The 18,212-nt window shown below is 51.7% G+C and overlaps 6 protein-coding genes across 6 annotated transcripts; 4 read left to right on the top strand and 2 right to left on the bottom strand.

Moving 5' to 3' along the window:
* The first annotated feature begins 239 nt into the window (after positions 1 to 239).
* Positions 240 to 3,195, top strand: KVR01_012008 (uncharacterized protein). Its single transcript, XM_044791600.1, has 2 exons — positions 240 to 1,569; positions 1,624 to 3,195. Exon 2 carries the CDS (start codon positions 1,652 to 1,654, stop codon positions 2,654 to 2,656), a length of 1,005 nt encoding a protein of 334 aa, XP_044639089.1. The 5' UTR covers positions 240 to 1,569; positions 1,624 to 1,651; the 3' UTR covers positions 2,657 to 3,195.
* A 2,745-nt stretch (positions 3,196 to 5,940) lies between these two features.
* KVR01_011917 (uncharacterized protein) lies at positions 5,941 to 7,094 on the top strand (the record flags this gene model as incomplete). Its single annotated transcript, XM_044784107.1, has 2 exons — positions 5,941 to 6,092; positions 6,173 to 7,094. 2 exons carry the CDS (start codon positions 5,941 to 5,943, stop codon positions 7,092 to 7,094), a joined length of 1,074 nt encoding a protein of 357 aa, XP_044638998.1.
* Positions 7,095 to 7,577: 483 nt separating this feature from the next.
* On the bottom strand, positions 7,578 to 8,325 carry KVR01_011821 (uncharacterized protein; the record flags this gene model as incomplete). Its single annotated transcript, XM_044787076.1, has 4 exons — positions 7,578 to 7,673; positions 7,768 to 7,828; positions 7,902 to 8,083; positions 8,179 to 8,325. The coding sequence occupies 4 exons, from the start codon at positions 8,323 to 8,325 to the stop codon at positions 7,578 to 7,580; spliced, it is 486 nt and encodes a 161-aa protein (XP_044638902.1).
* A 1,448-nt stretch (positions 8,326 to 9,773) lies between these two features.
* Positions 9,774 to 10,507, top strand: KVR01_011918 (uncharacterized protein; the record flags this gene model as incomplete). Its single annotated transcript, XM_044786497.1, has 3 exons — positions 9,774 to 10,160; positions 10,245 to 10,347; positions 10,416 to 10,507. The coding sequence occupies 3 exons, from the start codon at positions 9,774 to 9,776 to the stop codon at positions 10,505 to 10,507; spliced, it is 582 nt and encodes a 193-aa protein (XP_044638999.1).
* A 148-nt stretch (positions 10,508 to 10,655) lies between these two features.
* KVR01_011848 (uncharacterized protein) lies at positions 10,656 to 12,785 on the bottom strand. The gene is made up of 2 exons (XM_044793098.1): positions 12,665 to 12,785; positions 10,656 to 12,607 (listed from the first exon to the last, which is right to left on the bottom strand). Exon 2 carries the CDS (start codon positions 12,576 to 12,578, stop codon positions 11,283 to 11,285), a length of 1,296 nt encoding a protein of 431 aa, XP_044638929.1. The 5' UTR covers positions 12,579 to 12,607; positions 12,665 to 12,785; the 3' UTR covers positions 10,656 to 11,282.
* Positions 12,786 to 14,926: 2,141 nt separating this feature from the next.
* KVR01_012122 (uncharacterized protein) lies at positions 14,927 to 16,752 on the top strand. The gene is made up of 2 exons (XM_044784645.1): positions 14,927 to 15,832; positions 15,882 to 16,752. Exons 1-2 carry the CDS (start codon positions 15,076 to 15,078, stop codon positions 16,352 to 16,354), a joined length of 1,230 nt encoding a protein of 409 aa, XP_044639203.1. The 5' UTR covers positions 14,927 to 15,075; the 3' UTR covers positions 16,355 to 16,752.
* The last annotated feature ends 1,460 nt before the right edge of the window (positions 16,753 to 18,212 follow it).

Below are 18,212 nucleotides of genomic sequence, written 5' to 3' on the forward strand. Positions count from 1 at the left end.
TACTCAGGTCGACTTCCGGATGAACGGTGGCCTCACACGGCGTCAAGCTCTTGCAATCGGTTGCATAGAGCTTGCCGTGAAGGGGCTCCACAGCATCCCATATGCCCAATCCCATCAAGGGAGATAATTCTGGAGCCTATTGTGTAGGACGCACGCCGCTGCTCAACAGCTTCACCTCGGAGTTCATCTCCCCCCCCCCCCCGCAAGGGAGGCCTGCAGGAATGGGGGCTGCCGGCAGTCCATCTATGTTCTTACCATTCTTACAGGGTACTGAAGGATGAGTGTGTCTGGAGGTCTGGTCGATCCTATCAAGCCTTGGAACGTACAACGCTTTCCAGGCTTCCCTAACCGCAGATGCTCCCACTTGATATGGTGAATCACGCCATTGGAGCATTGCCCTCTTCCTTGTGAATCACACCACAAAGGGAAACACGGGCTCAGCCCACATGGCCCCCAAATGGTCTCGATCAGAGACAAGATTTCACTGGGTACTCGTCACCCTGCCAGTGCAGCATGACCGAAAGTCCAAGGAGAATCCGCCCTTCATTAAGTGACAATTATAAGAAGTGCGCCTAAAATCAGAAGATTGCGCGAGGATTTTGTTTGAGGCAGGTAAGGGCACCCTCCAGGGCTGTCCATTCACAGGAGAGGCCAAAAGGTGGGCGTGCTTGTACATAATCAGTTTTTGGCGTATGTTCCAGCTGCCAAGTTTGAGCTCCCTTTGACCGTGTTCGCATCCTCAACATTGTTCAGGTTATGATTCACGTTTTCTGAGAGCAAGACTGGTTTTGTGTTGAAGAATACATGCCGTAGTTACCAATACACTGACGCACATTAAGACCGTTCTGGGCCAGCGTGACGCAGCACTGTACCTTTGCCGCATCCTTTGAAGGCGTGCCTCTCGTGGCTGGTAGCTTGAATGCCATCTCGCCCACACCATGCTTTGGGATCTCTGCACAACTTGTATCTCAAATTCCAAACAGACTTGACAAGATCCATTGTCGTCGGGGGGTTTCACAGACCGACAAGCCGACATAATTCCCTATTCACAAACGCTCATCATTTTTGGGATGCAACATGCAATCCACAACAGTGCTCGCATCTGTGGTTCCGAGATGCCCGGCACGGCAGCTATTTTCAAATGCTGCACCGGACGAACGGTCTCCCTGGCCTCAACCTTCATACCCGAATTGTTGCCAATGCTAGACGAGATGGACCTTGGGGCGAGGCGGAGGCTCATGAATGTAAAGAGCCTGTATGCTCGGTAAAAGCCCAAAGGCTCATCATGAACATTGATTCACGGCCATCGTCCCAACTACACGCCGCGAGTGTCTCCATATCAGTCATAAATTCGAGAATATCACAGCCGTCAATTCATCATGCTACAGCGAGTGACAGATCTTAGAGATGGGCTTGACAGACGAATATAAATTCGCCGCTTCTGGGTTGCAAGTCTTCGAGCCTCGTACCAAAACAATGACATTAACCTTTTTGACCCAAGGGACATCCATAGTCAAAGCCACCAGAGCGCTAACGACACACAGTCAACCTTGCAAAGCTCTTAAACATGTATGCCGCGGCTGCCCACAAGAGTTTGCGACGATGCTAATGTGTGTTTGGTAGCCACTTACCAAGTCCTGGAGCCGACAGCATGTCTCGAGATATGGCGGTTCGCGTCGGAACATATTTAAGTGGCGGACATCCGCGTCGCAAGCAAAAACTTGATTTTACGGAATTTCGTTGCAACCACAATCCAAAGCATTCTAATCACAGGAATCCATCGACGTCACATACGGTCCACGGCAGCCACGGACGTCCTCTGTGGACGGTCGAGTGGGTTCCATGCATGAAACGAGAAGCCGTCGACCACATGCAAGAGGCCCACGGGTATGATTACAAAAATAGACCGCGCCCATCAAAGGGCTCCAAGAAATCTCAAGCCCAGAGGCATGGCGGACCATATTCCAGCAACCCCGGCACCCCCCTCAGCCGAGGCGTGAGTCAACAGATGGCCCCTAGTCACCAGGCCCCTTCTAATCCGGCGTCCACACACTCTGTGTGGGAGGCTTCCAGTCGGTCGAGCAGTTATGATGAGGAAGAGGAGTGGGAGGCCCAACACGGGGCTCCAAGCAACTACTCCAATTGGTCCAGGGGCGTGGCCTCTCTTCATGGAATGGGTCCGCCTCCCAGTATGCATGGGAGTCTGCCGGGCGAACAACAATGGGGCCCTTTCGAAGGACAGACCCGTAGTGTTCATCACAACCAGGCATATGGCGAGTCACAGGAGGCGTATGGCCAATATCCAAATGCAACGGCGATGTGGGTTTACCAGAGCTCAATGCCTGTGTACAGAGGCGCTTCGCATTCTGGGATGGACCAACAGTCCGCGAGATCGTATCAAACTTCTTATGCGATGGGCGCTGGTCCACCATCAACAGTCTCTACCCTCTCAAGCGATGGAACCATCGTGGATTGGGCGAGGCAGATGACCTCCGCGCAGCATATGGAGAAGTTGGCGGAGGCGATGCGGGAAGCTGGAATGGCGCAAATGACTGCTAATTACGCGCCCCAGTGCGGTGGCGGACAGCCAGTACTCAGACGTCCACAGTTCTACAATGAGCCAACGCCCCCTGACTCATACAGAAGCCATTCGTAGAACGGCACTATATGCCAGCACGAAGGGTATTCCCAGGTGTCATGAGGTTTCTCGTCTTGAGCTACGGAATGGAGCACGCGACATTGAAAGTCGTTTCCTTGGCGAAGCCCGGGGACTGGAGGCCGGATAGTCCGCGCTGTCTCTTCTCTTCTTTATTTCTTGTCTTTTCCTTTTTGGTTTTCTTTTTTGATGATGGGAAATGGGGGCGACATGCCCGGGAGAACATGGACGCCACAAGATTTTAGTTGTGCTGGCTGGCTCGCACGAATATCCGCACCTCGGCTGGATGGTGTGGACATGAGCTCGGCACACGGTCATATTTCAATGTTAATGAGCGACGGAATCGCATGGATGCGGGTTTTGGGGACTACTCGTGCCACACATTGGTTTTCTTCTTCTTTTTCTTCTGGTCCTTGTTCCCTGCTGTCAGGCCAGCCGGAAATTTTGAGTTTACCGCGGAATCAACGATCTCTTGCTGCTATTCATGGATGCTCGGTGAATATGCCCACAAATGCGAGATGTAATGTCATATTGTGAACTATCTTTTCCAAATTCGTTTGAAGTGCCCCAAAGTCTTGGCGTGGTTTACAACTTTCCTGCCTTTTGCACCCGTGGCGTGCTCCTCTATAGCCCTCACTTGAATTGGTCTAAAGTTTGAGCTCTCCCTGGCTGATAAATAGTATAGACATGTGTTAAAGGTGCAAGAAATATTCCCTTGAAGTACGATAGGGGAGTTCAAGTATAATTCACAAGGGCCTAGGCACGGTTTGGTTCCCTTAGAGCCCTGGTTTTAAGAGGCCTGCAACTGTATTAGAGTCCAACTATCCAACTGTGGAAGACAATGCAAGGACCAAGCTCTAGTAACATGATACTTGTTTACTAACTTCGCTTCAACTAACTCACTGGAAATTTCAAATCATTGATCTTATGTATAAGGGCATTACTCAGATCCGCTAATGCCAGTGTAGCGAATATCCCCAACTACTCACTTCAAGTCTCTAGTCATCCTTGATCACAGATTCTGGTGATAGCTGCAGTTTAGAAGTATAAATTCTCGCTAGGAGACAGCTTCTACCTTCCTGAAATGCTGGAATTAACGGCACACAGTCAAGCTTGAAAATCCCTTACAGTGTATGTCGCGGCTGCTCCAAATAGGTTGCCATGATGCTAACGCGTGTTGCCCAGACACGCCCCAAGACCGACAGCATGCCAGACCGGCATGGTAAAAGCCTGGCCATAGGAGCCCTGGAATACCTTTCGGGTAGAAATGAACAGCATACTCGATCCAAGAGACAGAGCAATCTTCCCAGTCATGGGCCCATCGCTTACCTGGGAGGGTCACACGAGTTGCATGAGCACGACTACATTAGCCGGCTTCCGATTCATGGAAAGCCAAAGCCCAGAAAACACCGCGGCCAGCACCGCCGAGACTCGCATCGTAGGGATGTTCCACCGACAAGTACTGTACCTCAGAGCGTGCACACGCAAGTGGACCCCCGTCAGCAGTACCACAACGACCGGATGCCACAGCCTCAGGCTGATGTTGCCTCGTCATACGCATCCTCTCGGCAGGGCATGTCCGGTGGACAGGAAGGTTCTTATGAGGGCTCGGAATCAGGCGGTGAACCATGCGCTACTACCCAGAGTACCAAAATCCCAGATACCGAGGGTCGATGAATGAGTCCGGCACAGGAGGGGACGAGGATGAGTATGAACCCGAGAGGGGCTACAGGGAGCCGCCTCCACGCTGGGGACAAGGTCTTTCCCAAGAACAGGATTACTCACCTCCCAACGAACAATACATGCCCAGTGCGTCCCAGCATGAGAGCATGGGCGCGGCAACAGGAATGTATGACAGGCCTCGCCCACCTCTGTGGAAAGAAGACTGACTGGGAAGGCCTAGATCCAAGAGGTCACGTCGGTCTCCATCTCGGAGCATGCATTCCCGCCAGGACACGCCTTTGGTCCAGGAAATGAGAAATATGAGCCTGGTTCCGTATCAGAGAGAGCCCTCGACTTCGGGCAGTCCGCAACATAATCTCCCGGAGCGTCGAACTCCCCGGCCTTACTGGATGAAGTTTGATCCAGCCAGGGAGCCGGATTACCCTGAAGGGCAACAGGGTTATCCGACTAATTCGCAACTCCCCAGAGGATACGATGGCAAGATCACACCGCGGAATACTCCATCCCTCTCGAGTGGGCACACAAATTCGACACACGGGACGCCTGTGTCTCAGCCGCCCAGATCCACTCACACGCAGTATTACATGCCTCAGCCGCAGATGCCCTTCCACCCGCAGATGCTCTCGGATGACAAATTTTATGACCGAGAAAATGAGTAGCCTCAGAGTGGAGGGAACCACAAGGCACACTCTCGCCGAGGTACAATCTCTCACGTATGGAATACTGGGTTTGAAGGCCTTCTTTAGGCTCTGGCGAAAGTTGATGTTACGTGATGCCTTATCACGTCCGGTGTTTTTTTGCTTGGTCTTTTTTCCCTCTTTTTCGCCTTTTTCTTTTTGGGCACGACAGGCTGTGGGACGAGTGAAGCTGTCAGTTCTTGGTGCTATTAGCATGAAAACCTGCATCTCGGTTGAATAGTGTGAACATGGGTTCTACACATGGGGATGGCCGCTGCAGGATGTCTATGGGTAGTTTCGAGAGATGGGTTGCGACCTTCCACTGCGCCGATTTTTTTTATGGAAAAGAGAACAAGAAGTGGGCGCCCATGGCTCGTTTCCAAGGTTGTGGGGTTTTGATTTCGAATTTTGTCTTTTGAACAGACACCTACGATACTTTTGCGTTGACTCAAATTGGAATTAATCTCATACCTTCAGCCCTACAGTGTGAATTTCAATACGACGAATTGCGAAATGTCTGGCAATGTGAAAGTTTGACAAGGAGCCGCACGGATTAGTAGCAGTCCTGGGTTTGAAAAATGTGGCGGATAGCGCTATGCAGATGGTTTCGTTTCCAATCACCTCAAAATGAAATATGTACGGAAGTTAAGATCTGCATACTATGGTATATGTAGCTCTATAATGCTTAGAATCTGGCTCTTGCCCTGCAAATACCTACCTAGGTAGGTATCCATAGGCCTTCTGCAGTTATGTGTGAATGGCATCAATGCATGTTACTCGCCAAATAGTCGTTCATGCAACCAATATTACCAGTCACTAGTTACTCTCACCAAGTCTCCAGAAGTTGTTGGTCACAGATCATGGTGATGTCTTCAAATGGGAGATATAAATATCTCGCCAGTGGACAGCTTCTGCCTCCCTGCAATGCTGGCATCCGTGTACACGCAACACAAGACGAACTACGATTGTGCAAGGACCTTAACCAAGACAGCGAGAACGAATCAAAGCGACATTCTCAAACAGAAACTTGCTGGATATCCCAAGAAGAAGACAAATGCAACCATCCTGAAGCAGACGTATGTTATCAGCCTCAAAATCCCACCATGGGATGTGGAGCTTCTCATGAGGTGCACTCGGAGCAGGCGCGCCACCGCAGCCCTTCTACGAAGAGCGGCAAGAGCTCAAAGAGGGACTTCAAGGAGATCCACCAGTGTAAATCCAATCATCCCGGATGCAAGGATGTAGCGATTGTGTCACCCTCCATTCAACGTCTGGATGGCTCTTACTTCAGGGTCTCTTGGGCCCCCTGTGGTTTGGAATTCGCCCGGGAGTACATCAGGAATCGCGCAGCCGACCCGGATATCGCGGACCTTATTAATAATGATCGAGTGGCCGAGCCTCCAAGAGGAAGGTCGCGGCAGGCCAAGCCCGTGCCACCAGAGCGGGCACACATGTCGGCCGGCGGCGGCACTGACATGATGTACGATGTCGGAGACCCCGACGATCCCTACGCCGGCGAGAACATTGAGATGGGACCTGTCCCGACAGCGTTTCCTGAAGACGACATGGTCTACGACTTGCCCGTACCACCGGAGGCATACAGGTCCCGCCGCCGTAAGAAGGGGAAGAAGGCGAACACGGTACCTGGTCCGTTCGGTAGACCTGTTCCGGCGCCAGGCCAGGGCGGCATGATGTACGATGATCCCGATGATCCATACGGCGGCGAGTTCGCTGGTGTCCAAGGTATATATTACATGGGAGAGGGCATGGACTACCCTGGAGAGAGCAGCGGCATGGGACATGCTGCTACTGGTGCATACGGAGACAACTCACACGATTCCTCGACCAGGAGCACCGCTGCCCCGCGGTCCAAACCCCCTCGCGCCAAATGGGTAGCAAACCGGCACGAGAACTTCTACCGCGGGGACGAGTTTGAGGATGGTAGGTTTGTCGACCCTTTCGGGGTCGAGGTTGCTCAGGAAGAGAGGGCACCACCGCGGACTTCCACGAGTTACACAGCGACCACCGATAACTATGACACGATACTACACTACTCCATGGACTACAGGACTCTCTGAAGGGGTTCAGGACGGAATTCTGGGCATGGTGGCTAGGAATGGCAGGTCTGCATGGTGGATGCCAGGGTCAACTGGTGAGGTGGATCTGTATTCTTCGGATTTGGAGCGGTTGTTGCTCGAATGTCTCCGGGATAAATGGCGACGGAGTGGATAATTACATTTGGTATTGACATCCAAATCAATAGCGATGCTTTTCACTTGGCCTAGGGAATTGATCTTCTTTCTTTGACGGACTTTTCATTTGCATGAGCATTTGGAGAAGCCAGCAGACTTCAAATCCTCAACTGGCTCATTCTTGCCCCGGCATGGCAAGTCTGGCCAAAAGCCTTCAAGCAGCAAACTTGAAGTGACCGCCCAATTAGGTCAAGTCATTAACCAGGAATTGAACCTCGGGTCCCTAAACTGGAGAGCAAGCCTCATATTTGGCTCTCAAACGGAGGATCTCTCATCCGCGGTCACGAACCCAGGTGCCGCATTGCCCATCTAGTCGACATCGTCGACATTGGCAAACTTGAACTGCGCATAGGTCGGGTACCGGGGAGGGTAGATGGCGGTAATGACAAGAGATTCGATCAGGATCTATGTGAAGTCGGCAAACGCTGCTTAGCGAACTCTGATCAAAAGTACACTGGCAGTGTGTGGCAAACATGCCTGTGGACATGATTGAACTTACCTGGGGGTCTTTTTCATCGCACTGTGGAGTCTGCCAGGCATTTCCCTTGTCATCCTGCACACTTGGGAAGAAGAAAAGGTGGAGTCAGCGTTTGGAACTCCCGTTCGACATGTCATAGCAAACAAACAACTCACATGTAAACCCCCTCCTCACAGGTCTGCTCACACGCTTTCACCGTCCAGCTCTGCGCGGGGCCGTTGCCGCTGATGTCGGCAAAGAGCTTGCCATCCTGGTCGATGGTGATGACTGGGTCGGCGTCGATTGAGCCGGCATAGATCTGGAAGATCTGCTCGTCGCCGACCTGCTCGACGTACCACTTTGCCAAACGAGAGTTGCGTCAGTATGATTTCCTCAGGCAGTGTTTTTGCATGTGCAGTAGGGTAAATGTAGGAGTACTGGAAGATTACTCACCTGGGCTGCGCCTGCCTCGTCGACCTGGATGTTGACGGGCTTGGAGAGCAGCGAATTGTTCTCGGCGGTGTCGCGCTGGACCCAACGCTCACCCCAGGGGCTGGTGGCGATGGTGGAGATGTAGTAGAACCCGGTCTTGAGTTGCATCTTGTCGGTGCTGGCTGACTTCCAAAGGTTCCAAGGTTGGCAGATGCTTGACTTTGGCAACGTTGTGTAGGTATGTTCTGTGCGTTTGGGGAGGAAGGTAAGATGGTGGGGGGGGGGGGGCTGTGGAAGGAAGGGGTGGAAGACTGCCCAGGTGCTTGAAAAGTGGATCTTAATCAAGATTCAAGGTTGATGTGGAAGCAGGGAAAGATTCACTTATCGTCGTCTAGAGTATGAGTGGCCTCAAACGACTCTACACGATGGCAACTTGCAAACAAAGCCCTCCCTTCACCCAGCTGACGGCTTGCAGTACGAGAAACAAACAGCCGGGCCTGTTCCCATGACAGCAAGCATGTCCCAGACATTGCTGACAGGCCGTGCGTGCTCCCAATTTGAGCATCGCCAAGTACCCGGACTCCTCTTGGGGACCGTATGTCCTCGAATATCTGACCTCGATTGACGTCGATCCCAGCCATGGTGTATCACTCAGCCCACTTGGAAATGCCCACCAGAGTCAACAGCACACTTGTTTCACCGGTCGGTCCGCATACCGACTTGGCAGATGCTGCCGTACAAAGAAAGGGAGACAGCTAGGAGCTCAGCTTCTCAACTTGGCCATCGCCTAGAATTAGCCAGGAATATCACATGCGCATTTGGGATTAGATGTAAACACATTCAAAGCCACGGAGCAAGCCATCCTTAGTGTGTTGGTAACGAGTGCATGTTTCTTCCGAGGTTGCAAACTAATCCCGTTGAGGCTCCGTAGCGTAAAGTTCCGGGATGCGATCTACGGGGACAACGGCATCGGAAGCTAGAAAGCTTGTCACGTCAGCTACACGCCCGAGGCTGTGTAGGATGCTCGGCCGATCGAGACAGGTGATGCAGACAAAGGCCAAGCGCACCAAACTTAGAAGTCGCATCTCCACTCCACACCGCAGACTGCTCCCACCTGCACGTGCTGCTGCCAACCGTTGTGAGGACACCCCACGTTGCACCGGCCGAGAAATCCTCGACTCAAGAACGCAACATTCCGAATTTTGTGAGTCCCACGGTGGGCCTTTGCCGCCGTTCAACATGCCGGACGAGATGTCGTATCGTATTGAACCTGCAGAGTCCAGGTGGTTGAGTGGTGGCTATTTCAAGAAATCAAGTCCTGGGCATTTTACACTTTCGATAGTTTCTCTCGAGCTGGCCTTGGGACTGTAGAAATATGATGACTTCAGCTTCAGAGAGCACTGGCATGATGAGGCAATAATATTTTGTGGACACAAAGCCTGCAAGTCGGCAAGATGATAGGAGCAAAGATGCCTATAAGACAGGCGAAGATCCTGTCTGGGTCTTGGATGAAGTCGTGCCTTCAGTCCAGGCCTCATCGTCTTATCAATCCAGTCGTTCAATCGCATCACTGCTAAAAAAGAATTACACCAACCACTTACCTCCATCAATCCAAAATGTACTTCCCCACCCTCGCCATCTTCACCCTCCTCGGCACCTCCCTGGCCAGCAAGCCCATCCTCAGGCGCCAGGCCGCGGACCAACAAGTCTCGACCATCGAGACCCGCATTGCTGACGTCGCGGGCGTCGAGGCCGCCATCGCCACGGCCAGCGGCGAGGTGACGGCCTTCAGCAACGCCGTCGCAGCCTTCGACGGCACCACCTCCGAGAACTCGCTCGCCTTCCTGACTTCATTCAGCCGCCTCGGAATATCCGTCAATTCTGTCTCGCAGACCGTCTTGATCTCGGGGCTGCTGAATGTTGCTGACTCGGCCGCTGTGTACCCGGATGTGGCGCTGTTCACGACCTCGCTCTCACGGGCTGTTGGAGGTGTCCAGGCAAAGGTATTTATTACTACTGCTGTTCCAATTTTCGAGATCTGATTGCGTGCACTGTCGAGCTAATATGGACTGATTCAATTTCCACAGTCTGCTGCCATCAACACCAGTGGCTTTGGTGGCGTCGTATGCGCATCCTTGGAGTCTCTGCTTGTCGAGGTGGAACTGCTGCTCGAGACCGTTGAAGCTGTCTGTGAGTCATCAAAAACTGCCTTTCTCAACGATCGCGTGAGAATACCGATTCTTACAATATTCACACAGTCGATATCTCATACGAAAACCTCATTGGTGTCCTCGCCGACCAGGTCGACACCCAGTTCGAGGTCGCCCTTGGCGCCTTTTGCCTTGCCTGATCCAAGTACCTAGGTATGAAGGGGGTACCTTTTATGGTTTGGCTGTCTCTCAGATTCATGTTTTGGACATTCAGCGCAAGGAATAACTGAAAACATGTCGTTTCAACTTTATTCCTTCATTATACGACATTTCTCCCATTTGTATCACATCAATAGTACTAAAACTAGATTAGATGGCCACTAATCTACACACTCATTTTATTTTTTTCGTCTCACTCTTGGCCCTTGAGCATTCCTTTCAAACAGTGTGGTCGATGGGGAGTAGGAGGTGCCCAGGTGGTGGGATAAAGCATGTTATTATGCCTTCCCAAGGGTTTTCACACTGTGCATCCAACGTCGCCTAGACACCAGCATGAGCTCACCGATCTGAAAATTTCAGAGACAGGCAATGGGGGCTCTCGTAATATTGGTCGTCTAAGCGACAATTTGAATTGTCAACAGTCTGTGTCTATGTGTGTCTTCGCGTATGCAAATTAGAAGCGAAACCAGGTAAAAGTATGTGTGTGATGTATGAGAACCCCGGAAACTAGCCCGATAATTTGTTAACAGGGGCCAGTAACAGGATATCTCGAAAATTAAGAAGACTGATTCCCATGCGTCGCTACCGGCTGAGGGTTACTAGTAGTATTTGAAACAGATCTCTGGCGGTTCCAACGATGATTTGCGGCCACGAGGCCTGCGGCTGTCGATTGTGAACGCCTCGCCAAAGTCGACAGACATGAGTGTGGCAGAGGGTTTCTGGCAGTCGGGCTCTAATGTTCCGCAGCGCGACTTTTCATTCAACGTCGGCCCATTTGACCAAGTCCCCTCGTTCTATACTGTCGGCCCATCTTCCCACTCTCCCCAAAAAGATCCCAGCATTACATTCCAAGACCGCATCGAAGAAGTCGACCTTGATCTGACTGTCTCGTAGAGGCCAAGCCGGCCAGAGCTCCCTTAACCTCCTCTCGTACACTGCTCGCAGCTGCGTTGTTTCGTAATCCATTAGATGAATCCAGTACAGGTCATCTTTGCCCTCGTTGTCTAGGTTATCGGGGCCACTGTCGTTTTGCGGGTCTCCAGGTATCTCATCCGCATACATATCCCGGATTGGCTCCTCTTCCCGGTTCTCCCCGACCAGAAACTTGGGCATCTTGGTAGTCAGCCATATAGGCATTGCTGAAACACATTCCCAGTCCACAATAGCCGTGATTTTGCCCTCTTTGTCGACAAGGATATTATGTAGACTCAAGTCTTCGTGGTAAAGTGCTGTCGCGACTTCTTCCTGATCCTCGGGAAATACTTTGGGAAGGACGGAACGAAGCTTTCGAGCTGCGTCCAGGGTCTCCTCGGCGTCTTCCCGATCATCTTCATCTTCAGCGTTCTCAAGAGCTGCTGTCTGCTCCAGTATAATCAAGCGTATTTCTGAGTTCAGCCAGTCATGGCTGGAGTTGAAAGGGCCTCGTGGGATGTCATATTTGATGCGATCGCCCATGAAGAATTCGTGCGATATCATCATCCCTGGTGTGGCTCTTGTTTCTGCCTCGATCCTTGGTGGCTCACGTAACAGGTTGAGCGTACCAATACTCCTAAAGGGAGAACTGGGTGCGCCGTAGCAAGATAATTGTACCTGAAATTCCGCCACACTCTTCGCAATCGCTGACTTTTGCTCCAGAGACATTGTTCGCCACCGTCGATAAGCCGTAGTCCCGGGCATGAGTTCCATCAAAATCCACTCAAACCCAATGATGTTGTCGTTGTTGTCTTCAAATGCAATGACTTTGGGAACTGGAATGTTGGTGTGCTCACGCACCCAACGCAGGGTAGCTACCTCGCCACGTGTCTTATAGTGAGGACTCACCGGCAGCGTTACTCTCATCAGGAAGGGTTCTTCGGCACAGGCGATCAGATAGAGCTTATTGAATGCACCGGCTGCATAGAAGGAGGCGGTGCAGGGACCTCCGGCCGGGACGTTCAGCTGTTGGCGACAAACGCCTTGAATGGCCTCAACTGAAGGTTCTCGTGTCCAACGTGGTATGAGATTGAACAAAGTGTTTTCCCACTCGAGTCCATCTTGACTTCCTCGTGCCATTCTTGTGGTTATTAGGGAGGGTTGCGCGACTAGACGTAGGTAAATATGGGCAGGCATGTGACTGGAAATGCCAGCCGATTGCTAACCTGTGTCCGATCAATCGACAAACTCAACGAGGTGCTTGCCTACTGAAAGGCTGCGTGAGAATGTGATGTCAGGTTTTGAGAACCCTATTTTTAGTCACAGGCGGCGTGGGTGGATTTGATGCCTATGCGAAGAAACTTTTGCCGGCTCAGAACTGGAGTGCGGCACAGGAAGCGATTTGTGAGTCGTTGGTCGGCAGGAGCCTTACATAAGAAGGTTACGTGAGCAGACCTCCTGCTATCAGTTGGGGGCACATAACCCTCGGTATCTCTTCTTTCCTCTAAAGAATGGCAGGAATGGCTTAGTTGCTTGAGTTGTCTCATATAAGAAGCAGGAATTCTGGGTTGTAGGGCTCAATATGATGCCTCCACCATGTGTTTAATGATGGTCACGTAACCATTTAAGACAATGTTATATAGTTGTCCTTCCCCCCGATTTTCTACCAGACATTGCACGTGAGTCCCATTTCGATTCGAACCTACTGGCTGACACCACCTACATAGAATTTTTCACAACACAAAGAGCAGTCCTCGAACGGCCTCGCATGGCAGTAAGTCGAAACTATAAAATCCTTTCATCTCAAATAGGGGCTTGAAAAGGAACTATACCATAAACCACCAGCTACTGTTGATGTGAACGAACGTCGTGATATTGATGCTAGGTCCTGTCGTCAATGTAAACACCCTCACGCTTTAAATAATGTAGTTAAAACTCAAGAGTCCCCTTCAAGAAAGCTCATGCTTGTTATCTGGGTTGGTGTGGTGGGCAGCAGGGGTCTCATCAACCGCATCGCGCGGGCTTGCAGCACCTGCAAACACCAACTGGTCACAGCTCAGGACTGCATCCACGTTTTCATTTAGCCCTTTGCTCTCATGATGAACCTTTTTAAATGTGGTAACTCTAACAGACTCTTACGGTGGAGAAAGAACTCCTGAACTGGGTGTCCTCCAAACACTACATTTCTGTGATCATCTCGAGCATACCAGGCCGTTCGTAGACAGATGCTGGAGTGAACACATCAAGGCAAGTGGTTTCGTTTTTAATCCCCATACATGTAAAATGTACGTGGCGCCTTCATCCAGTGGCACACCAAGGCAACTCCGATCAAATTGCACTGGCCTGCCCAAGAAGCCGTTGGGAGGCATGCCAGTGAAGCTTCCCAAACTCAATCGTCTGCAAAGCCCCAGTACATTGCCCCCCTCCTGTGCCATTTATAAAACCTTATAAACGACCACGCTTGAAGTTTTCCACCTTCCCAAAGACAAGGCACACAAATAGGATGGCTGAAAACTACTGGTAAACAGATAGGAAAAAAGACAAAAAGGTCCTGGCTTGAACTCGAACTCGGCCCTACGCCCAGCCGTTCTAGAAGGTTGCCTGCACAGCTTTACACGCATCCCGACTAGCGGCAAGACGGTCTTTGGAACCTTGAACTGTTTAACTATACCAGGCGGGCCGTTAACTCGATGGTAAAGCCTTTGTAGCTCGCCATTATGTAGGCAGTTCCTGTCCGGTGTGGCTCGATTCCAAGTGGCCAGCTGTCAACCAGCTGCGCGGACAGCGAGCTGGCCGAAGTACCTATCCACCCAACCTCCCCGACCAGCACCACGCAGTCTTCCACCTGGGAAGGGTTTCCAATGGCCGAGGCAGCAGAGAAACTGTATGTGACAACTCTTGAGCGCGCCCTCGCCCCACCAGTCCCCTCGAGCTACTGCTGCCCACACCTACACGCACATGCGCCCGCACATCAGCTCATTATCAACGGGTACATTGCAGTCATCACAGCTCATTCAGACACATTTCAAGCACTTGCATGTATGTCATCAAACGGTCTCATGAGGACCAACTCGACACCCTTCGGCGCCGATGCTCGACTTGTGAAGCCACCTGCTGCTCTCCACCTGCATTCACATGGTCGCACCAGGTCAGTCTGTCCACCACTGCCATTCTTGATTGACATTTTCATCCCACGTTTTAACAATACCCGCAATGGTGTTGCCATCACATGTGTGCCTTTTCCCAAGTTTCTGCCTCTTCGTTTGACCTTGGAAAGACGAAGTCACTACTTCACAATGTGTACTTAGCTGCCCACTGCTAGGGCGGACTGCGAGTTGTGAATCAGCTAGCGATGCCTGGCAATCCCTGTGACATGGCACATTTGGCGCAAAACGGTGTTTGTTCATGTGCAGAATACACGCCCTTCCCCAGTGGTAGTTCAATGGGTTTCGAGCCATGTCGTTGCAGCCTCTCGAAATGTCCAATCTGCACAACGCCACCCCACCACCTCTTGGGCAATTCCCACAAGCATTGAAGGTGAGTTTAACCTAAAACCATCCAACGTCGACCATCTCACCAATCGCTGCGTCGGCGCCGTCTGTAGGACAATCGAAGCGCACTTGAATGTCAACAACCCATGCGCCGCCTGCGCGCACCCGCTTTTGCGCAGATCAACTCAACGCGACACCGAAAGCAAAGTCAGTTCGACAAGATGGAGCAACTACCGATCCTCCTTGACGGCTTGGAGGTGGGCAAGGCGATCATACAACCGGACACCCAAGCAATCGATGACGCAGAAACTGCAGCTTTTGTCATCTCGTGCACCAACGAGGTTCGGATCTGCCTCTTCTGCGATGGCAGCTTCGGGATGGGCAGAGGCGGCGTCGCTCTGGTATCTAGGACCCATTGGCTACCTTTTGGATGGCGTTCTGGTGACACTGCCAAGCTGCCATACTGGCACTTTTCCCAGCAAGCTTGGCCATATCCCTCCGCTACAGGGTCGATGGCTATGGAGGGCGTTGGAATTTTGGAGGCCTTCCATGAAGCCAACAAGATCATCGCTCGCGACCTTCTGGTATTGAAGGAACACAACGGCATAGTCACCGTCAAGATCACCAGTGATTGCGTCAGCATGATTCGCCACGTCGCCAACAACGCGGTGGTCAAAGAGAGGACTATGCGAACGGTCCCGCCGAAGTTGATCAAGATGATCAAAGAAGAGATACAGATGCTTCACGGCCACGGAATCAAGCTCACCGCAGAACTGCACTGGTGCCCACGCAACAAAGTCCCACAGCTGTTGGAGGCTGACAGACTAGCTTACGACTCGATGAGAAAGTGCTGGGGCTTCGACGGAGAGGACTGGAACAGAACAATCAAGTCAGACATGGACCGTGAGATCCGGGAGATTATGGCTTGGAACCCCCCCCCTTCCCGACAAAGCCTCCGAGGCCGAGACAAGCGCGCCACCAAAAGCACCGCCAAAGACCCCCGCGCCCATGGGGAAGAGCAAGGCTGCGAAGAGACGGGCGACGAAACGGGCCGCCCGCGAGGCCGCGAAAGCTACTGCGACGGCCGCTGCCGATTCCGCCAGCCACCCTCAACAGTCCCTGCCCCCGATCCCCCCTCCCAGGAGGCGAGGCCGCTGCGCACCGGCGGCGAACAGCACCAGAGCGGCCACCCCGCCTCTTGAGCAGCCGGATATTGAGGCCCCGCAGAACGAGCCTCTTGCCAAGGAGTCTGCCACCGCCGGAGTTGCGAAGCGCAAGGCCGAAGATGACGAAGACACCGAGGGGCCAAACAAGAAGGCGAAGGTGTCACACGGACAAGAGGAGGAGGCCATCAACAACATTGCGGGACAGACTCAGAAACTCCTCAAAGTACACCTGGCACGATGTCGGCTATGGTTGATTTAGAGCCAGAGACCAAGGGCTTCAGCGGGGCATGGCGGAAGGAGACGCCGCGGCGAGATGTGATGATCTGAATATCCTGTACACGGCCCGGTCGAGCCCAGTCAGGAACGGTCAGCAGTGATGGGGAGTGGTATGGAAACAAGCGTATCTGTTCAAGATGTATAAAATAATTCATTTTAATGCCTGTCATGCATGAGAGTCACCAAGTCATCTCCAGGCGCTCAAAAGAAAGATCGTGTATTTCACCTGATATACACGGGGATAAGACCTTGCGTGTGTGCTCAGTCGTACGGCGCTCTTGTTGCTCAAGCACTGCTCTGATCAAGGTCCGGTTGGGGAATAAGCAGCCAAATCTTGTATGACGTCAATTGGGCTGAACAGCATCATGTCTCGAAGTTGAGGCCAAATGGTGTGGAGGTTATGAGCAGGTCTATCGAAGGCATGAGGTTGCGCGCTTGGCCTTGTGGCAGGGGTGTAGGTGGCTGCGTTATCGATAAGGCGTTATCGATAAGGATCGCTGCAGGGGTCCGACCCCTGCCGCCCCCCACCCTGCCCTGCCTCGTTCAACTTCAAGCGGTCCCATGGTGAGCAAATCGACATCCAAAGGCACACAGACTTGATTGATGAGACCAAGTCTTCTTGTCTGCCTGCGCTCAAGTGATTGGATTGCGCCCAGGTGCCACACCTTCGGCCGTGAACAGAGTCACCCAAGTCCTAAGATCTACAGAGGTCGATTTGCAAACTTCTTTGCTAAGCCAGTAGGGAGGGACCCTACCGGCTCAAGGGTTACTACTCCTTAGCAGTCTGCATCTACATCTAAAATTATAAGAATATATGTAAAGCTATTAGAGACTTTATATATAAGTTCTAAATTAGGGAAGAAATAAGCATTTATAAAGTATAAAGAAAAAATGTAGCTAAAGTAAATAGTATATAAAAGGAGGGGTGATGTAAATTAAAACCTTACTATGGTGAACTTGGTGGTGGAGAATATGACCGCTTGGCTTTTGTAAGGAATAAAGCCTAGCATGGCTAACTACCTGTCCCGTAGCAAGATGGCATAATATACCTAGGTAGTTAAGCATGTTTACTTGTTCCGACTTGATCCAAGCCGCAATCGCGGACACGCATTATTAATTGAATAAACAACCAGTAAGCTAACAACAGTAATATTAGTGTAGGCCAGCCTTCGAATGTTTTACATAATCCGACGTCCTATCCTAGAGCTGCATTCACTTGATGATTAGGCCAAGGACCATAGACCCCTCAGCCTCCTGTCTGCTGCTTGCGCATGTCCATGCGAGACTTTCCGAGTTCCACGTCCACGCAACTGTAGCCACCGACATCTGGACTTGAGCCTTGTGGCATGTGATAATACTGCATGTGCTGCTCGGAAAAGGATTTTTACTTGACTCGGCTTATGTGGAGATTAAGAGCAAAGGAATCAAAAGCATGTGTAAGATGGGGCATGAGAGGAGGTGGTAGTGTGCCTGAAAGAATAATATTGCATTACCTGGTATCGCACTATCGAGGTTCGGGACGAGCGTGCCGGTACGGTATAAAGTCCCATTTTGGGAAAGATTATCCACAATTACGGCGATCACACTTCCAAGCGGCATCGAGCCTGAAGACTCGCCAGGCCCATCTAATTCTCACGTCGAGTCCGGTCTCCTCCCACTAATAGGGCCGAGCTAGTGCCGGTCAGTGCCCTGGGCCAAGATGATGCTGAGCTTGTTTTTCTTCTCACCTGTCGCTGGTGACTCCCCGGCCACGGCACGCGCCTAGAAGAATGCCGGGGCTGATTCACGTTCAAACATTAACGTGTTGATCTCTCGTCCAGCCGCGGTTATTACATTCATAA

The sequence above is a fragment of the Diaporthe batatas genome (assembly GCF_019321695.1).
Source record: "Diaporthe batatas strain CRI 302-4 chromosome Unknown Contig00017, whole genome shotgun sequence".
NCBI lineage: Eukaryota > Fungi > Ascomycota > Sordariomycetes > Diaporthales > Diaporthaceae > Diaporthe > Diaporthe batatas.

Excerpts from the sequence above, each read along its gene's own strand:
- KVR01_012122 (XM_044784645.1), top strand. The coding sequence starts at position 15,076 with ATGCGCCGCCTGCGCGCACCCGCTTTTGCGCAGATCAACTCAACGCGA. Across the intron at positions 15,833-15,881 it reads AATCAAGTCAGACATGGACC|CCTCCGAGGCCGAGACAAGC; the intron begins GTGAGATCCGGG and ends TTCCCGACAAAG.
- KVR01_011848 (XM_044793098.1), bottom strand. The coding sequence starts at position 12,578 with ATGGCACGAGGAAGTCAAGATGGACTCGAGTGGGAAAACACTTTGTTC.
- KVR01_012008 (XM_044791600.1), top strand. The coding sequence starts at position 1,652 with ATGTCTCGAGATATGGCGGTTCGCGTCGGAACATATTTAAGTGGCGGA.